The 20,448-nt window shown below is 36.5% G+C and overlaps 2 protein-coding genes and 1 long non-coding RNA gene across 9 annotated transcripts in view; 1 reads left to right on the top strand and 2 right to left on the bottom strand.

The window, feature by feature from the left end:
- Positions 1–2,475: 2,475 nt before the first annotated feature.
- Positions 2,476–4,643, bottom strand: LOC125386163. Its single transcript, XR_007226060.1, has 2 exons — positions 3,837–4,643; positions 2,476–3,530 (listed from the first exon to the last, which is right to left on the bottom strand). It is a non-coding gene; the product is annotated as an uncharacterized LOC125386163 (long non-coding RNA).
- A 2,913-nt stretch (positions 4,644–7,556) lies between these two features.
- Positions 7,557–9,396, top strand: LOC100651867 (signal recognition particle 9 kDa protein). Of its 2 annotated transcripts, XR_002308930.2 has the most exons (4): positions 7,557–7,857; positions 8,251–8,319; positions 8,400–8,630; positions 8,970–9,396. XR_002308930.2 is itself a non-coding variant. In XM_003393516.4 (3 exons), the coding sequence occupies exons 1-3, from the start codon at positions 7,786–7,788 to the stop codon at positions 8,493–8,495; spliced, it is 237 nt and encodes a 78-aa protein (XP_003393564.1). In that variant the 5' UTR covers positions 7,557–7,785; the 3' UTR covers positions 8,496–8,804. The 2 variants fall into 2 exon arrangements, 1 of the variants encoding a protein (XP_003393564.1); XM_003393516.4 differs by lacking the exon at positions 8,970–9,396 and having other exon boundaries at positions 8,400–8,804.
- Positions 8,191–20,448, bottom strand: part of LOC100651746 (band 4.1-like protein 4A) — a 62,562-nt gene continuing 50,304 nt past the window's right edge. For 4 of the 6 annotated variants that reach the window (XM_020868381.2, XM_048409879.1, XM_012314659.3 and 1 more), the window contains 11 exons: positions 13,687–13,807; positions 13,436–13,523; positions 13,227–13,343; positions 12,603–13,115; positions 12,260–12,474; positions 11,711–11,786; positions 11,483–11,568; positions 10,708–10,866; positions 9,620–9,893; positions 9,017–9,123; positions 8,191–8,736 (listed from right to left, as the gene is read on the bottom strand). In XM_020868381.2, coding sequence (XP_020724040.1) covers positions 8,700–8,736; positions 9,017–9,123; positions 9,620–9,893; positions 10,708–10,866; positions 11,483–11,568; positions 11,711–11,786; positions 12,260–12,474; positions 12,603–13,115; positions 13,227–13,343; positions 13,436–13,523; positions 13,687–13,807 — 1,793 coding nt within the window. In that variant the 3' untranslated portion in view covers positions 8,191–8,699. The remainder of the gene's footprint in view (positions 8,737–9,016; positions 9,124–9,619; positions 9,894–10,707; positions 10,867–11,482; positions 11,569–11,710; positions 11,787–12,259; positions 12,475–12,602; positions 13,116–13,226; positions 13,344–13,435; positions 13,524–13,686; positions 13,808–20,448) is intronic. The other 2 variants (XM_020868382.2, XM_020868383.2) reach the window with 2 other exon arrangements.

Consider the following 20,448-nt stretch of genomic DNA (forward strand, 5'->3'; position numbering starts at 1 on the left):
CTCAAACTCAGCGAGGTTGTCGTGGCGTGCGCGGTTCGCGCCTTTCAGGAGCTGGGCTTGAGCGTGTCACCTGCCAAGTCTGAGGCCATTGTGGTTCTTCGATCAACACCGTAGAGGCGTCCCTCCTCTTGGCCTCTGTGTGAACATCTGCGGAGAGAAAGTACAGGTGGGGCTCCAGATGAAATACCTGGGCCTCACGAGCCAATGGATATTCGGGCCGCACTATGAACTCCTGGTCCCTAAAGTGACCAACGCCTTATGCGGCCAACGCCTTATGCGGCCTATTGCCAAACATTGGCGGGGCTGGAGTCGAAGTTCGTCAACTATACGAGTGAGTGATTCGATTCAGGGTGCGGGCCCTGGTGTGGGCGTAAGATCTACTGAGGAATCGTCGCAGCTTACTGCTACTGAGGAGGTTGCAGAGGATTACCTCCATCCGAATAGTTAGGAGATATCAGACCATATCCCACATGTCGGCGTCCGTGCTAGCGGCGTCTCCTCCGTTGGAACTACGGACCCTAGCAGTTCGGCGAGTCAACTGCGGAGCCCGTGCTTGGACAGGGATACACCCTCTGGCGACCAGTCGGTCCGTGACGTTCGGGAGGAGGCAAAGCTCGAAACCTGGGAACGGTGGCGCATTCAGCTCGCCGCGAAGGATACGGTACGGTCTCATCAAGCCTTTGGAGTGATCCTACCGAACTGGGTGGCCTGGAGAGATCGTGGCGGGCTCCCGCTGACATACAGGATGACATAGGTGCTCACCGGGCACGGGGCGTTCGGGGAGTTCCTACTAAGGATTCGGCGTGAGTTAACCAGCACGTGTCACCACTGCGAGGAAGAGGAAGACACGCTACAGCACACGTTAGAGTTCTGTCCGGCGTGGAAGGAACCGCACCATGTCCTACGACTCGCTATCGGCGAGAGTTTGGCCCCCGAGGAAATCGTAGAAGCCGTGCTGAGGGGGCAACAGGAGCGCATCTCTGTCTGCTCCTACTGAGAGCAAGTCATGCTCGTAAAGGAGCGCGCCGAGAGAGAAAGGATGAAAAACCATCTTTGGTTTCAAAGATCTACAATTCGGTGACGGTTTCAACGCTTTTCTAATGTTCATAACCAATGTATTCTAGTTATTTGTATTTAGACGATATAACTACTCTTTTTAGAGGTATCTGTCTTATTTTTGGCACGCAGTTTGTCCTTCAGACTATTATATTTAATATTTGCTTCAATCAATTATTGCTTCATATCAATATTTACTTTGTGTAAAAAGCATTGATAAATGTAATCTTTGATAAATGAATAAATGTATATCTTAAAAGGTCTTAGAGGGAAGGACAAGTAATGATGTTTTGATTTAATAAATAATATTCAAAACAACGAAATGATTACAATATTGTCGCATGTCTTATTATTATACTCGGCTCTCGACTTCCCGATTCACACTCTCCGGCTTCTGCACTCGCTCGCTCTCGCTTCTCAACTCACACTCTCCGGCTTCTCAACTAACACTGCCTTTAGCATCCCTTTGTCTTTTCCCGCCCTATCGCGCACGTGTTCCGAAAACGCCCGTGACCAGGGTCACGCAGGCCTTTTCCACGAAACTATTCACTTGAAAGGACCGACGACACATTGATCTACCCGGCGATGCCACGGCTCTCGCGACATTGTTTATGGTTCGGCCGATATCTTAGGCCTTTTGTCCACAATACTACATAAATATATATAATAAATAATAAAAATGCGTGTAATGGTGAAATGTGTTAACAAAGCGCAGCAATTTGAAAGAGACATTTTCAATGTATATATAGCAAAATGCAATAGCATTTACAATATTTATGTTGTGGGTGCATATATGTCAGCGATTTGTTGTATATTTGGTCCTTTCTTCTTACTAATTCCAATCACAATAAATGTAGAATATCCATTTGAAGTTGATTATATACCAGTAAATATTATCATCTACCTGCATCAGTATGCTCCCATATTCGCATACATTGAACATATTTGTATGTTGACCTATTGTTTTAAGAAACAATTTCGTTTGAGAAGGTAACGGTAACATTTTACAATTTATGATTTAAACGATAGTTTACATGATATTAACGTTTATTATAAGAAATTTCCACCTATCTAGACATGCGAAGGAAGTGATCGAATGTTTTCGCTTTATGGTACTTTACTCGTGGCAACAACAACGTTTAATATAACTTTATTTGGAGCCTTAATGATAATAGCATGCGAAGATGATGTTTTGTATACATAATCTTCCAAGATGAATTGTGACCAAAGTTTTATTCTTCATTTCTGAGTTGGTAAAGATCTGCAAGAAAGTGGCTGCAAAATTGACTTTGACCTTAAAATTTAAGGCCAAATTTTTTATTGCATCGTATTCTACTCATCATGAGGATCAAAAGTTTTGATAAAATCATGGGTTCATCAAATTCAACTGTTCTCTTGGGAAAAAATATTTTAATTCCATTAGTTTTCCACTTTATTATTTTTATATTAATGTGCTTACATTTTGAGGTCAAATACAGGGAAAGTAGCGTCTATTGTCACATGTAAATTCATCTTTATATATTCCATACCTTTCTTTCGTTCTTTCTTTCTTTATATTTGGAAGACAATACAATGAAAATACGGAAGTGTATAGCGTAGAAATGACAGATATGTCACATTTATTGATCGAATAAGTAAATAAATAGAGATTATTTACAAGACGCAGTAAGTGTTTACATGCAATTATTTACATAGAAAATATTATATTTTATTATGTATAATAAATCTTATAGAATTTACGTAGTGTAAATGTTTTGAGAAGTGTATACAATATAAAATGGTACTCACAGTCCTTACAAATGAATAAGTACCTACTAAAGATGTTGGTCTGTCGGAAGCCAGTAATATTTTTAGTCAACTGTTTTATGTCAAAGTTTACTTTGCGCTTTTCTGTACTGTAAGGCAAATCAATGTCTCGTATGTCAATCATGACCATAAATATGATATTTGTGTATCATTCGGTTGTAGTATAATATCTGGACTTCACAATATCCGGCTATACCGTCACTTGTGGAGATTTTGAAGTCGTTGAAGTCAAAAATGCGGATTGTACATCACAAAAATAAGGCGTAAGAAGTTTCGGTTAACTTGTTGATGTGTGACGTCCTTACAAATTTTGACGACGCCTTTTTTTAAATTTAGTACTCGTTCCAGTTTAGTTCGTAACCATTACTCAATCGCGAGATCGTTCTACGCGAGGTTAAATATCGGGATTAATTAATAGTACGTCACCGAGTCGGGCATACCTTAATGTAATCAAGGTCCAATTCGCTCTAAGTAGTCTAATCAATCATCGTTGGCTGGGGTCCTACGTGACGCAAGCGGAGAGCGAGAATGCGAGTGCAGCAGCTACCGGAAACGCAAGTACATCATCTACCGAGAACGCGGACGCAAATGGAAACTCTCCTTGACCGAGCGCTTCAGTGGTGCCAACCGTGCTTCCTGATCGAAGGAGGTGTCACGTAAACTTGAAACTTAGATAATAAAAACAAGAAGGTTGAGCCGTAACACAACTATTAACTTTCTTTTGATCAAACTTTATTATGAACTCAATAATCACAATTGAATATACACTGAATTGACACGTATAAATCACAGTTCACTCCAACAACTTTATATAGAACCTAGTTACACTGGTGTGTATGTATAAATTAAGTACGCGACTGGTCTAAGTGTATGTAGAGGTTTAACCGCTTATGGATAGTGCGAAATGATGAGAGCAAATTATCGCTGTCACAGCTCGTTATATGTATTTCAAATAATTAAATAGACATACGTACACGAGATATAAGTATTGCGGAGATACCCGTTAGTGCTGATAGTTTCTGTGTATATTCGCTCGATACCGTACTATATTCTAATCGTCCGCGAACGTGTCTGTTTATTTATACTGGTCGGAGGAGAGTGGAAAAATTTGAATTTGTCCTGACCCGACGGTTGCCTGTAGCGGCGGCATTGTTTTGCCTGGAGTTTACGTTATTTGTATTCTAACGATCTTGACGCTCCGGGACAGAACAATAACATGATTTGATTTGTCCTCTAAATCATGTGCCGCTACAGGTAGAAACTCGGTAAAGAGATGTTGACTATTCTAAAGATAGAGAATAAGTAAAGTTTAGTGACGATATTGTGGCGGAGGAAAGCTAGTGATGGGTGTGTCTAAAGACACGAGATGAGCTGATTCGTTAGGACAATTTTGGCTAGGAAAGTGAGGGCGATAGACATTGCTTTCGATTGGATTATATGAAGATTGGTAGACTAGGAAGGGTCCTAGCCGCTCTCGAGAGAAAGTTGCTAACGGAAGATACCGAACGTGAAAAAAACCAAGTTTCCCGTATCTTCCTGTGGTAAACAATAAATGTAAAGGATACTTGAAATAAAAGATGCTTGTTCGGTCTGAAAGACCCTAACTATGAAAATTCCAAGATTTATGGTGAGTCCCTAAGACTATTGAGAGTGCCCAGTAAGGATGTGTAGACATCTGGCTGTTATCTTGCCCGCGGTGTGTGGCCTGGTCTCTGATGTGGATGTGTTTGCCAGAGAGGTGTCGCCAATCGATGGCGATCAGCAATCGGGCGTCTGTGACGAGCCGTGTTGGATTGGGATTCGAACCTATGCAGAAGCGTGTGGTGATGTTATCCGCACACACGACAGGAACCAACGCGACAATGTAAAAGTGCATGCCCTTTCCCCAAGTAATTGGTGCACAAGGCTGTTTCCCTGACGGCAGTAAAGCGCTCGCTGATAGGTTTTACCTTGAAGATGTGGCAGTTCCAAATTTCGTACGGTCCCCGGCAGATTAGGCATTTCGGCGAAGAATGTATCGCGGTGAATGCGTGCCCTCGTGTTTGATACGTTGATCCTGTAGGTTCTAATACCTTGTAGCGATCGTTTAAAAATTTAAGAAGTTCTTCGACTATTGGGAAGGGTGTGTTTTCTACCCTTTCCTTTTATCTTAAAGTGATCTAACTTAGAAATAAGCAAATACAGCAGCACTGTATCCGCGGTCGGTTGTTTGAGGACTTGTAAGGCTCCATAATGAGCTTCCACCTTGTTTAAATAGGATTATAGGTCTCGGTACGATGTCTGCTGTAAAGGAGCTATGTCAAACAATGCCTTTAACCCTTTCGTTTCGGCAGTCCAGTCCACCAAAGTACTATCACTGAACGGAAACGCGCGCCAGAGATGCAGTGTGCGTGGTTGCTGTATATATGTTTTCCTAAGTCTTAAATAACAATAATTCTTGTAATCGTGGTCGTTTGGATGTTTGAAATATATTGCGTGAAACGTTTTGATGTTGTTTGTGTGATTAATCCAATATGCCAATAAAATCAACAGAAGATGTCCTGCTGATAACGAAAAAATATATTATTGACTACAAATAACACTTGTATATGCATCATTTGGATGCCGGACATATGGGGTGCTGGACCCAGGAGTCGTCGTGTGGTCGCCGCTTATATGCGGCGTTCGTACCCACAGGTCAAATGGGATACGTTAAGTCATTATAATTAAGTAATTATATCCAGAAACCATATAAATCGATACCAAATCGTACAATGGAAGTAATAGAAAATAAAGGGAGATGTACCCATTATTAAATAAGTATATAAGTTTGATAAGTAATTATTGTTAGTTACAATTTATGTTGATTATTATTTTCTTATTGTACATGTGTTATCATTTCGTTCTTAAAATAAAACGATTTTTTTTATTACACACTAAACCTCATAATATTTTTAATTATTTTCAACGAACCGGATATTCTGAGCTCATAATGTTTTGATATTATACATTACAGACGAAAAACTTTGCACGTATCATTGAGAAATTAAAGATAGCACACCTGGACTATCTTTTTGACAAGGAGTGTAAGCTGTTATAACGAATGAGTAGTTTTAGACTGCTGATATCTATGCAAAATCATGTTTTTATAAAATTCTTCATTTTTATGTTTTGTACATTTTTTAATACTTAGTATATTTTGAAGGTATTTATATATTTGTATTTATCATAACTGTACAAAAATCCACGATTTAACTTTAATGCCTAGTATTAACCTAAAAATAATTTCTAATGTATTAGGTCATCCCATAAGTTCGTTCCGTTTTTCGAGCGGTTATATATGTTAAGATTGTTTACATACCTTTCAGTTTCATGAAAAAATGTAATCCCCCTCTCGTTGTACAACTTCTTCCCATTTTTTAAGTGCATTGGTCCCTTTTCGCCGTATGTTTATAAATCGACACATGTATACACAAAAGTCGGCACGAACTTATGGGATGACCTAATAGTTGTATGGTAGGCTATATTTGTGTATATTTATACATACTTGCCCTCCTTTTCAAGTTTAACCTTTTCAGAGTTTACTAAAAAAAATCTTTTTTTAAAAGGTTAAAATCGGCACATGTATATGTAAATATCTTTATATAAATATAATCGCAAGTAAATATGTGTATTTATTTCGAATACATTCAAGGTTTGAATACTGTTAATTGCTTAATGTTTATACATTAACGCATAAATTATAAAAACATTGGGCGTAATCCAGGATTGTTAAATTCTCCTTTCATACACTCAGGTGATCAAGTACATATACATGTTATATACATATGTATATACGTATATATGTAAGTATATGTGTATATATATGTACATATATGTATAGTTGTAATAGAACAAAAATGAGAGAAAAGAAAGTTAAATGTCCTTTTCTTATATTAAGAACAATCATAGCTCCTTATTTTTATCTACGACTGAGAAAAATAAGAAAGTAAGAAATTAAAGAAAGATTCTTAAATATTCTTTTATGAATAAATTGTACACAAATTTTGTTTAATAAAAGGAATCTATTTGATTTTGTAAAACTACTTATGAATGTATTAAAACATTACTATTATTTAGAACAAAAACAAGATCACTATAAAAATATGTATAACAATCACTAAAATCTTTTTCTCTCAATAAATGAGCTTCATGTATATTATAATTTACATTGCATCTCAATCTAGAAGGAAATCAATGCATTTAATAAACATGTATTAAATACACCTTATTTCTTAAAATATATACGTGCATAGTGTAAAATTATTAAAGATGTTTTATTAGTTTTAAATTATTTAGTTTAATAATATAATAAAAACTGCCGCATACACACACACATATATATATATATATTGATGTAACAGTAATTCAATATACCCACATATATAACCACAGACGCATGAACACATAAGTTCTGTTGACTCTCATTAATATTTTTTAGATATGTTAAGTATTCATTAATATTTTTTTTAATGCTCATTATTTATGAGTAGAGGACGCTAAAAACAGTATAGAATTTCTAAATGGATATGGCAATCACGTTCAACCACGAAAATCCATAAGGTGATCTGTCTACTCTTACATATTGTCTATGGTTCAGCAGCTCTATATGACCGTCGTTACGTCTATTGTGTACCTCGTCCGCGGCTGCAGTGCTGCGCGTCGGTAAGCAAGGACAATACACTAACTTATCTTCAGGGACGGGCACGAAAACAATTTTTTTCACGTTAATCATTCCAGAATTCCGGTTCCAACAAAGCAGCTGTTTATGTTTCCCTCACATTTTGCCTTTCTTAAAATCAACGTCCTTTCTGGCAATGTGTTGAATACAAATTTTTATTTCTAATAGAATTATTAACGTAGTATAATTTTGTTTATATAGTTATTGCTTTGTTACAAATAAAGATGACGTATTTAAGTTCGTGGGAAGAATTTGAAAAAGGTGCTGAGAGGTTATATCTTCAAGACCCAATGAAGGTGTGTTTTAATTAAATTAATGTTCATTTATATATTTTTTATTCATAAAACATATATTGAAATGTACTCTAGTTAATAACGTAAGGTATAGGTTATAAAGATAGGTTATAAATCGTAACTGAGATGAGTATGACATGACATGTCATATTGAAAATTAAACTCTACTTAAACAAATTTTTTAACTAAAAAATATATCATATAGAACTGTAAAATTTTTAGAACGTGAATTTTTACTGTATTAATTGGTATATGAATAATACAAATGTATTCTGTGCAAAATATTTATTTTAATATTAGATTACAGGTGAAATAAATAAAGTTTATAAAGACAGATCACATTTATAAATAGTTCAATAATCATGAAGTCTATAATTTATTATTTTGTCATTTTAGGCTCGGTATACAATGAAATATTGCCATAATAAAGGTGTTCTATGTCTAAAACTTACAGATAACAGAACGGTAAGCTTTATCCTTATACAACTTACCTTGTAAGTCTTAAAAATCTACTTAAATAATACATTTATAATTTTCTTCCATAGTGTCTACAATATAAAACAGAGATAGCACAAGATTTAAAGAAGATGGAAAAATTTATAGGAAACCTAATGAGGCACATGGCATCTAAAGAGAGCTAAATAAAGACTAGATGAGATTAGGGACACTTTTTTAATCAAGGAATAAAAGTGCTGCGCATTTAATTCATTGTTTACGTTGTTCCATTTCATAAGATTCAGTGATTGATGGGATTATAGATATTTAATTTGAATGAGGTATAAAACTTTCTTAAATATACAATATGTGCATAAATGTCTATTTTGTATTTGTTTAAAGCTTCAAGCTCATTTCGGGCGGTTCCGTTGTCTCCTTGTTAAAGTTCTGAAACAGTATAAAATAAAATGTATTGTGGTATAAGTATATTTAGAAATAAATTTATTTAAAAATAATTGTTCCAAATAAAAACCACTTCAAAGTACAAAAATATGGTATACTAAAATTTATTTGAAAATACCAATACTTTTTGGAAAGTGTAACTGTGTGCATATGTGTAACAGCAGCATGTAGTGCATTAGTTATTAATAAAGCCGAACTTAATTTTCATTTTTTACTAGATATTATTGTAAAAGGGAAGCACGAAGCAATGAAAAGAAGCACTTACGATATAATGGGCTGAAGAACAGCATCCAGAGTAGTATCAACAGGAGGGTAGATTTCTTGATTTGGAGACAGTTCATAGCGTACCTCTCCCCCTAATTGCATTTGCGGCTATACCAAACAAAACTATTTTACTAATTTACTATGCAGAAGATTGTACGATACAACACACTACATTCTACCAACAGTATTTCATTGAATCGATTTTTCTTATCGCATTATGATTCAAAGAGAAGAAAAATGACGTAACAAAATACTGTGGCTAGCAGAGAAGGAAATAGCAAGCCTTAACCACATGTATTTGTAAAAAGCGTTCAGTGCATCTAAAAGATTTTCGTACAATAAGTGCACAATCTTAATAAAAACAATTTATCTATCATTTAAGATTATAGTAATCCTTTCTTTCTTAAAAGCAAAAAGCTTAAACTACTTGAAGCATAAGTGTTACCCATTATTTTCTAGTAATATTTTGTTCAAGCAATAACATAGTGAAGTATAATTACGTGTAGAAAGCAGAAGTAAAGAAAATAATGAGTTTCACTCGAAACCAAAATCGATAAACGAAAAATTCACGTTATCATAAACGAACAAGCGAAAAAATACGTACTACCCGATTAGGCTTAGCGCTGTCGGCGGAACTTGAGCAGCAACTTGAAAATTCCTGCGGTGTACTTTCCCCGAGCCCACTGTCCACATTACTTCCTATTAATATTCTGTTGTTACGAGTATAATAAAAGTCCTTCCTCATATTGCACTCGCTCCTACTACCATCGTAGTATTTTGTCTCGACTGGACTCGGCCTGGTCGGCGGCAAATTATAACTTCCGTCGCGACTATGTTGTATCGTTCTTCTGTTTCTTTTGCCAACGGGTCCGATCGTTCTGAAAGTGATTCCTTGACAATCTTGCGATATCACGGCAAAATTTAAGCACAGCCCTGATCGGACACCAACGACATCGATGCATATTTTAGTTTATCAAACGTTCATAACCTGGTTAATACATACTACGAGCCATATTGCATTCCCTAACGATACATATTTTTATTCACATTACAACACTAAGTTTTACTTAACAATGTCTCCATTCGTCGATCACTTACATACGCACGCCAATGTATTTAAAAGTCTATAAGTGTTTAAGGAGAGAATAACATTACTGGCTACCTAAAGAGGGGTTCAGGGAATCGAGTCGACTGGCACAATGAAAATCTCGATCTGGATCGTTGACAATGATTATCTACTAGAACTTCAACACTCCCATATACCGATCACAATTAATTAACGATTAACACGATGCATTATACCATTACATAGAAAATACACAAAACATTTCAAAAGAAAACACACACGTACAAATGCTACAATTGTTTTTAGAACATATTTTCATGGAACAGCAATGTGCTTTCATGGTATAGCGAAAAGCATCAGTATAGGTGCCAGCCAGGAAATAAATAAACAGGTGCGACAAGCTGTTAATCTCATCGATTTATTAAGGACCTATCATGCTTTAAATAAATAATAGGGGGCATGCTTAAAGTAGATCACGTACATGCTCTTAATAAATTAAAAAAAAAAAAAAAAAGAAACACCGCATGCAATGGGAAAAATTTCAAACAATGACTACGGATCCCGTCTCATCCTCCAGTTGCGGAGGATGACTCTGGATGTTGCAGGCCATCTTGAGATCATCGTACCTAGGTAGGGACGATGAGTCTGCGTCATCCAATCGAGAATTGCTAGACTGTAGCGTACATTGTTGTACGGATGATTGTGATTGAACCACCGTATATGGTATCTCTCGTCGTTGCTGTTCAGTCATTCCGGAAGTATCGACTAGCCCAAACTCCAAGTGTCTGTAAAATCAGCCATTGTTTCATTGTTTTACATTATGTTGTCTTACACAAGGAAATTCATTATTTTTACAGAAACTTCCTTGCATAAATCATTGTGCAAATTGTTTGGTATAAATAATTCAATTTTATTCACACCAGAAGTAATTAGATTAGTATACATATGTTACATGGTAATACTAAGATTGTTCGGTTTATATGTACACGGGATACAGTTGTTTCATTTGGAGGAAGGAATATAATACAAAGTATTTGTGCAAGTTTAACATAAAATATGTACATTTGAAATTAGATAAATTACATTTGTATTGGAGATGACAAGGTAGATAAAATTCACTTTGGATCATTTGGTTTTCATGCATTTAATATCTAATTTTAACTGATTTAACTATATATCGCTATAAACACAATAAAATAATATTGAAAATTTTATACAAAATAATATTACAAAAAGTTTATACTTAATATTATACTTACCCCTCCAAATCAAACAATTTTTTCACGTGTTCTCTCTTATCTTTATTTTTACCGAACAAACAGCATAAAAAGATGAGAAAGGAAACATCTATTTGATAAATAATTATTTCAGTATTGTTACAATTTCATAAAAAAAACGTACTTCCTAAGTTCGTCTGGCAATGGTTGCTTTTGAGAAGGACTCCGGTGTCTACTTCTATGCCTCCTTCTTGGTTCCGTGTGGCTCACCTATTAAAATATTCATTTTAATCAGTTTACATTTACGATAAAAGAAGGAAAACGCACGAGAAACTGTACGAAATAGAGAAGACGAAAGCATCGCTGAATATCGAATAAAAGAAATAATATTCAACATCTTATTCGAACTTACAACAGCCCGTTGAACTCCTTCGCCTTTCCGCTTCTGTGCTTCTTTCCATTGCGGTTCGGAATCTACCAATTCGTGTCTAAAAAGATTTACGCACGCATATGTAGAATGTTTCAATTCCAAAATATTCGTGCATAGTATAAAGTGTTTTGTGATAAACTAAGTTGGCTCGTTCCACTTGTGATTTTACATTAAAGACATACTTCCCAGGCGCGTCGTCATTAAAATAATTATCACCTTTATATGCTCTACGTACCCTACCGTGAGAATATAATGAGTGCAAGGGTCTCCTTCCCGTCCTCACGGTCGATGAACTTGCACAAGATGTTCTATCAAGATCTTTCGTTTTCACATCACTGTCTAAGGGGCCTTTATTATGCCGATTAATTACCAATTAGGCTAACTAACGTATATCTTAGAATTTAGACGTCTAATTGTCTCAATGCACGATAACAAATGTAACGATGCTGATCAACGCAGTTAAGTTATTTCTTTCAATTAATGCCTAATCGTTGATGACGGTGAGCATAAATAAATACAAGAAAATCGTACCTAGATGATCGGGAGCTTCTGTGCTTTCTACGGTGCTTGCGATGGCCCGATCTTGTATCCGAACCTCTCGATAGCTCCGATTCGCAATCAGAGTGACGACTATGTCTTCGATGACTATGACTATGACTTCTTCTACGATGACCACCGCGACTATGACTGTCACCTGAACTTTGGCTCTCTACAGAGCTACTCCGTCGTTGGAGTCTGCTCAAGAGCTAAAAAGTGAATAACGATATAGCATTAACGCTAAGAATATTGAAATTCAACTCATTTCTGTTACACAATACGAAAAACTATAAAATGTAATCAAGTTAATAACAAATAACAGATGTGAAGAACGTACTGCCGGTGCCGTTCCTGCAGAGCGGACCGACCGAGGACTAGACGAAGTGTAAAGACCACGAGGTTGGCTCTGAGTCCACGGCGCGCTCCTGGTGCTCCTGGGACTTGAATTATTCACTTGTCTCGCATTTTGAGTATTGCACAGAACGTTTCCCCCGACCGAATTGCTACTCGGATTCGAATTCACTGTCGCGGGTGTTTCCACGAACGGGCCGACCATTTCTTGGCCTTCGACCACGCGTCGCTGTGCCCTACGACTAGGTGTCCTCTGGAAAATCGGCGGTGGATTCCGTCTGATCACCGTGTGCTTCTCAGAGCTAGACGGAGGACTGTACGAGCGGAAACGAGAGTAAGGACTCAAAGGTGGTGGACCGGTAGCCATTAACCGGAAAAATGCTTGGTGTTCCAAACAACACTTCCATAGATGTCTACAGGCACCTTTTGACGGTGACTCGAAACCGTGCGTTCTCTCCTCAGAATTCTTTTCGCTGACTCTTAGCATGAAATATCTACCCTGAAAGAAGTAATAGGATGATTTTTATGTATTTTAATGCTAATTATAGTAGCAATTTTGATATGTGAAACACATAAGTGAATAATGTTTCGAGAAATGCTGTTTACCTACCTTATAATAGATCTTATTGATTCGAGGCCAGTAGTAATTTCCCACTTTGGACTTGTTACGTAGTAGAATTATCCCGCTTGGCGTCAGACCCAAAAAATACTCTACGCTATCTTCACCCTGCGGATCGAGATTACGGGTTTTTTTTTACACATTATCGTGTTTCGTTAAGGCATCGGTAACCTTTGTTCGTTCAAACAACAAGTACCTACCAAAACGGGATGCAAATCAACCCCGTACATTTCCAGCCATTTCACCTTGTCCAAATAATTCAGCTCCGCGGCAGAGGGTAATTGTCCTCTGGAAAAGGAGGTCATTGTTACTTTAAATTACCTTCATTATTAATTGCGTGTATTGTGAAATCTATTACTTTACTTTCTATACTATATGTGAAACAAATAAAAGCGGGTATCTCCTTTACAGATACTTGTGCTAAGGAATGTAATGTAAATGTAAGACATACACGAGAGTTTTATGAAGTTCCACTATACGATTTTCCAATTCCGTAGTTTGGTTCGCTAAAAACCGAAATTCAGTAACGTAGCCCACAGAATGTCGTCTTGGATCGTAGTCACCGAGTTCCGCTGAAACAATAATATTAATTCAATGTTATTTTAATTCAAGAAATAATGTCTCTGGGAGTATATCGCTTATTTCTGAAATCTTAAATTAGTTTATCCGGAGAAACAATATGTATAAACTTTTTTTCATAAAAAACGTGCAATTACACTCTAAAAATTGATGACTCCCTGGTATATGTTGCACATTGTACACGTAACAGGTCACAAATATTTAATGTTTCCTCATTACGTAATTCCATACATTTTCTTTATACGGACATACGAGTTCATCGAGCATACAAGACGTACACACGTGGAACACGTTCACGATTTATTTTCAAAGCATTAAGCAAATCGTCCAGTAACACGCATTCCCTCAACCGGATGCTTGCACGCATTATCTACGCTAGGAGAAAAAGTATGATAGCACTCTCATCCTGCAATCTACGTACGCACAAGTTGCGCCTAGTCCACCCTTCTTTTTCCTCTTTCTCCTTAGTTTCTTACCCTGCACGATCTAAACGCATGCAAGTGGGAGAATTTATGCCTTAAAGTTGCTGTCGCATTTTTCTTAGAATATCGTGCAATGCGAGAAAAAATTACATGTGGTACAATTTGTTCGATTTTATTGGAGATAAATACATATGGAGATAATTTGTGCATTTTATTGGAGATAAAAATGGTGAAAATTAGAAAATTAAACATTTTGTGATTACAATATTCAAATAGTTAGACACATGTAATTATTTTTTCGATAACATAGGAAACGAATCCTATCTAAGTGACTGTGTTACTCAAGCTTCTTTGAAATTTAAGATCTATATTTCTGATTTACCATTGTCTAGCTGCTGTCCTCATTCCTTTTGTCTTTGATGCACCTAGCTTATCATGATATACGAGGTAACCAATTCAATTGTATAAGAAATTCCGTTTTGATGCACCAGTTTAAAACTTAATATATTAAGTTGTCCTAAAAGTTTCTTTTGTTTTGCAAGGGAACAATAGATAATCCATTTTATTCCAATAGAACCTAATACATCACGGCACAACATTGCATGCAAATTGCAGCAAAGAAATTATTCGAACGTAATGCCACTTATGTAGAATATTAGTTTCTATAAAATATCACAACTAGATATAGATATAGATATTATTGCTCATATTATAATATACATGATTAAAATTAGTCATTATTAAAATATAAAAGAAAAGTATCTTTTATTTTATCGTTATTATTTTGTAAACTTTTTACTTTTCACTACTTTTCAAACTTTCACAAACCCAGTGACACATGTTGCTGACTGAACGATCGCAATCTGCTGCAATATGCTACTTTCCATCGTAATGTGTAAACTCCAAATGCAAAAATGCTTAAAATTGTCTCAACAACAGAACCAATTAAATTCACTTGGTCGCGTTGTGTAAAACTAAGATTTCAATATCTAGGCAACTAATCGCATAAATCTAATTTACATAAAGGAATTTCAGCTCGTCGGAATTTCGCTTCTTTCGTCCTATCTCCAAGTTCTGCTTCTTCGAAACCTGTCACCGTCAGTTGCTATAGGCTGCAGCACGGAAATGCCCTCCAGAAATCATCCTAGTCGCTTAATTGAATCACTGACTTTGATGAATATCGGCTGAGACCAGCACGAGGGGCACTTTATTTTCTCGCTGGTTTGGTCTCTCTCCGGTCCTTCGCCTACCATACAGAACAGAATTCCTGCACCTTGTCGTCGTCGATTTCTTGTATGTTCATTCGGTCATGTAATTACGAGACCGCTGATCGTAGACTACGAAACGATCGAAATCAAACCGCAAAACGCGTTATCAGGGTCCCAGAAGTTTTGCCTAAATGAAGAGGAATTTGTTCGATGATGAAAATGGTATGCGGAGATGTTCGACCATGTGAACGATTATGGAAGAAGAACTGTCCCGTACGTGAGGAAAGAAGTAGTGTGTGGAGCCAAGGAATGCGACTCGATCGATAAAAGTCGTCGCTCGTAATTAAAACCTTTGGATTCTACCTTTACATTTAACGAGACAACGATTTGATCGTTGATCGATGGAAATTGGTGATCGAAGGGGAATGAGGTGTATTGAATGGAACGAGGAGCAATCCTTCTTGGTATCGAAAGTTGTTGAAAGTTGTGAATATTAATTGTGCAGCTTGTTAGTTCGGTTTAGAAGGCGAGAAGTTCAAGTTTGTTGAAATTAAAAGGAAAATTTAATTAGACTTAGAACGACGTAAGGGAATATACGGTAATTTATATGTCGACTTCTTGATTAGATATTATAAAATCTAATATATTAGATAATATAAAATCTATAAATTTCCTTCCTTGAAATTGTTAAATCTGTAAGTATTACTTTTCATTTATTTTTCATTTATTAAATGTGAAATTTTTCAATAAATGCAAAAATAAAAGATGTAAAAACGAATATTTTGTAACTGAAAAAATAAACAAGACAAAATGTTTATCGATATGGCTAATTGATCATTCATATTATCCTGATGGCAATACCGATCGGATGACTTTACGAATACCGTGAATTCCATAAAATAAAGTGCTTAGAACGAAAGTCGTATCATGCTGCTGAGTCATAGTCAATAAAGTACGAAACAAATTTCTTTTCAACTACCAAGCTATTAAAATGTTGCTAAAAGGTTTCTTACAAGGAACAATGTATTGTCATTTTAACACAAATATTTATAGTATTTATAAAGAAATATTAAAAATTTTTATTTCTGCTTATTATTTGTCAGATAACTTTTATATCAGCTTTTATCAATAACTCTAGATATTTGAGATTTTATTCCTGGGAGGAGCACAAACTTGTTCCAAAGTAAATTGGTACATCGTAAGCAAGAAATCACCCTTTTGATCTACGAAATTGAAATTATATTTTATAAAAAGATACGGAAATCCTTTCAAGTTACATTTCACTGACCGTCCTTTGTACATCTTTGATTTCTACCCGCTTGACCAATAATTTCCAAGGCCCTTTATGCTATTTCTTTTCGCATTTCCAATTACAGAAGTGAAGTGAGCTAGTCGAATTTTTTCTGTCAACGCAATTACTTCAGTGGTGTTTTCGTTTACTAAAAATGTTTCAATCAAAAGTTATATACTCAGTTACGTAACGATATTTTTTATACAAAGAGATATAAAAGTTCAAGTCGCATACTAAAATTAGCTCTGATTGAAAACTTAGTCGATTCAATATTCACTTTGGAATAAAAATCGCATAGAATAGTAATTTCATTGAGTGGTATTCATCTATATGAAGGTACGCATCATTAAGAGACAACGGGAAGCAACGATAACAGGTTAAACGTACGAAACAATTAAGTTTTCAAATAGGATTCCATTGTCCGTGTTTCAATGAGGCATTCTCGAGAATTTTTCTTCTTGTTCGAAGAACAGAAGGAGCCGCGGAACGATAGTGGGAGTATAAATTAATTTACGAAGCGAAACAGCGCTCTAAAAATGAATCCATCCCGTCCGAGTGAAGGGAGCTCGACAGTGCAAGAAGAAATACGCGTGACAATAATGGAATTCACCCCAGCGAGGCTCGGAAAAAAACGAAAGAAACGCCTAAAGGTGTTTTCGTCGCCGTTGTAATGGCATTGTAAGCTCAAAGCTCCTTGGCTATCTTGTTTGAGATCTCCGTGGAGTTGGACAACGCTTTTCGCTGGCGCAAGCACTATCTCCCATTCGTAAAACGACGACCGGGTCTACTTATTTCCAGAGTAACTCCAATATTTGCGGAAGCTGAGCGTAAAAGGGTTCGTCGCTGGACGAATCAGATTCATTGCTCGAAAGAAAAACGCGTTACCAAAGAGTGGTGCATTTTCAGAGGAGACGCTGGAACGAGAAAGAGATAAAAATCATGTACGAGTGACTATCCTGGTTGGCGAGTTGATTAATATTCGTCGTTAAACTGTCTTCCTCGTAAAATTACTTCCCGACGCTGAACAAGCGCGTAATTGCGTACGCTATATAACGGCCAAGTTTCGCTCTCGTCCCTTCTTTTTCTTTTGTATTCATGGGAGAAAAAGGTTTCTTTAATTGCTGCGAGCCGCATGAACCAAGGAAAATGTGGAATTTTTCAAGGAGACCGTGCAATATCAAGGGTTTGATTAAATAGATGCGATGAATAAGTCATATGAATAAATTTGAAAGATGATTTTCCACGTATAGACATGAAAATATGAATTTCACAAAACAATTCCATTCAGACGAGCTTTGATTATGAAATTCGCTGATATCGTTCTTACTAAAAATATCTCTTTCGCGCCTTGACTTCAAAAAATTTCTCGACTTTTACTTAATTTTTCAACGTTAACTTGTTGTTTGTTATATATTCTCTGCTCGTTGCTTTGTATTCTTCCTGTTTACTTTTCGTTCTTTGCCAGTTGATTCTCTGTCAATGACTAGTTAATTCAAGGATCCTCTATTGTACTGTAGTATTTAAAACTAACAAATTCAAAATCAATGTGTATTCTACCACGTATCTTCCCTATATACGTACTTACTCTATCTCTTTACACCATTCCAAACACCTAATATTTGCTTATCATCCAACACACGAGACGTTCATTTATGTTCAACGTTACAGCAGCTTATTAGTTTAACCTTTACGATTGCCGAGGCAAAGAGAAAGAACAAAGAAGGATTAAAATTAAGATAAAATAAAAGGGATATTAAAATCTTGAATTTCTATTGGACAGTTAAGAAACTACTTTGAGGTAGCTCTATTACCGTGGTAAAAGAAACAGACAGTGACTAGTATTTTTAGTGTTACGCAAATCGCAATCGCAAGATCTCTGGTAGACGAATCACGTTCCGAAACGAAGACTTCTGGGTTCGGTAGTATCGAAGGGAAGAGCGCGTTTCGCGTGGAGAAGCGCGGAAAGAAAGGCAAGCAGGAAAGTCGAACACGTAAAATTCTGTTGCTCAAGATGTTGCAATCCATCGTCGCGCGGTGATCTCATCCGTGGCGAACCGCAGTCGCATTCAGAGAAGTTTATCTCCATTTCGCGAAGCAAAACGCGTGCCATGTCCATTTTTCTCTCTCTCGCCAGCTTCACGCCTTCCTCGTCCGTTCCGCGTTTCGTTGTCAACGGGCAGAGAGACTGAACAAGAAGAAAGGGCATTCATTTCGTCCCTTTTGACGGCGATGAGACGCAAACACGACCGTATCTTTTTCTCTCGTTCTCTTTTCCTCTTCCACTGTATCCACCCTTTCTCTATTTGCATGACTTTGAATCTCAGCAGCAGATAACTAACGCGTGGACCTGCAGCTTTCTTCTGGTCGGTTCTTGCCAGCGTCGTCGTCTTTCCATCGCGTGCGTTAGACCAGAACGCGTCGATGTTTCGAAATCTTCAACCGTTAACTTATTTTTTAGTTTTTAGTATATCTTTTGAGTATTAACTTTACACGATATCATTTTCTCCTAGCATTTTCGTTCTTCTCGTCATTTTCCTTAATATAACTAAAGTATATCACACGCTATTGTGCAAACGAAAACTTCGGCTCAAAGATACAGGAAAGGAGTAAAATCTTTCACGAAGATTGATTACTTGCTCCATTCTATCTATATTTGAACGGAAGTATTTCGAAATAGAAACGAGTATCTGCAAAGGGTGGAAAGTTAGAAGCACTTTAGGAAAGTTTAACTCGTTACATGGTCGTCTCTTTTCACCGGCGACATTGAAATCACATGCCGTTCAAACGTTCTGCGAATTTTTTTACATCACTTTCGTTGAACCGTGTCTTTGCTGGATACTTTATCTGTACTCTGTACTCGGAGGACAAAAGATTCCAGAACTTTTTTCGAAACGTTCCCTCCATTTGTTACTTTTGACAAACGTTTGAATTGTTTAATTAATTATATTTACGATTAAAATTTTTGTCACGGCGTATAATTTTGTAAGATATTTAATATTTGTTAAATAACATGATATGTAACTCAAGTTAAATGTAATCGATCAGAAATTTAGCGACACCAAAGAAATGAAATACAGTTTCCATGCTAGATATTTGCCTGCAAGAGTGCAGGATTAATTCAGGTTTTGCAACGGGTTCGCGATTAACACGAGCGAAAACGGACGAAAACGTGGTGATTTTTCACATCACCGTGTTTTTACCACTGGCGAAAGTGCTCTCGTACAGCCTCTTGATTTCAGACTGTAAATTAAAAAATGAGGATACTCTTTCGTACTTTTCTATTTCATGTTGCTTTCCTTGGGATTCCATTTAAAGGTGAAAAATATATTCAAATGTGCATATTATTTTTTCTTTTAACTCCTCGATTACGATACGTAGCATTCCACTTAAATTAAGAAAATACAGCTTCTTTCAAATACGGATTTAGTGAAAATTTAAATAAAAGGTAGATTGTATTATGGAAAGTAAATAAAATCTGCGAAGAGATCAATTTTGTTCATTTCGAACGAAAATTCTTTCAAAATATCTTCGACGATCAGTGAATTTTAAATTCTCTCAGCACGAGTCACAATTGTCTTTCGATTCAAGACGTGCAAAGCTAAGTCTACACCGACAGACGATTGTCCCCAGACAATCAACGTGTCGCAGACAATCAGCGTTTATCTTTCGTGCAAAATCCGCGGAAAGACAGATGCTGATTGGAAATGTTGACT

This window comes from Bombus terrestris, chromosome 2 (assembly GCF_910591885.1).
Source record: "Bombus terrestris chromosome 2, iyBomTerr1.2, whole genome shotgun sequence".
In the NCBI taxonomy this organism is placed as follows: domain Eukaryota; kingdom Metazoa; phylum Arthropoda; class Insecta; order Hymenoptera; family Apidae; genus Bombus; species Bombus terrestris.

Excerpts from the sequence above, each read along its gene's own strand:
- LOC100651867 (XM_003393516.4), top strand. The coding sequence starts at position 7,786 with ATGACGTATTTAAGTTCGTGGGAAGAATTTGAAAAAGGTGCTGAGAGG. Across the intron at positions 7,858-8,250 it reads ATCTTCAAGACCCAATGAAG|GCTCGGTATACAATGAAATA; the intron begins GTGTGTTTTAAT and ends TTGTCATTTTAG. Across the intron at positions 8,320-8,399 it reads AACTTACAGATAACAGAACG|TGTCTACAATATAAAACAGA; the intron begins GTAAGCTTTATC and ends TTTCTTCCATAG.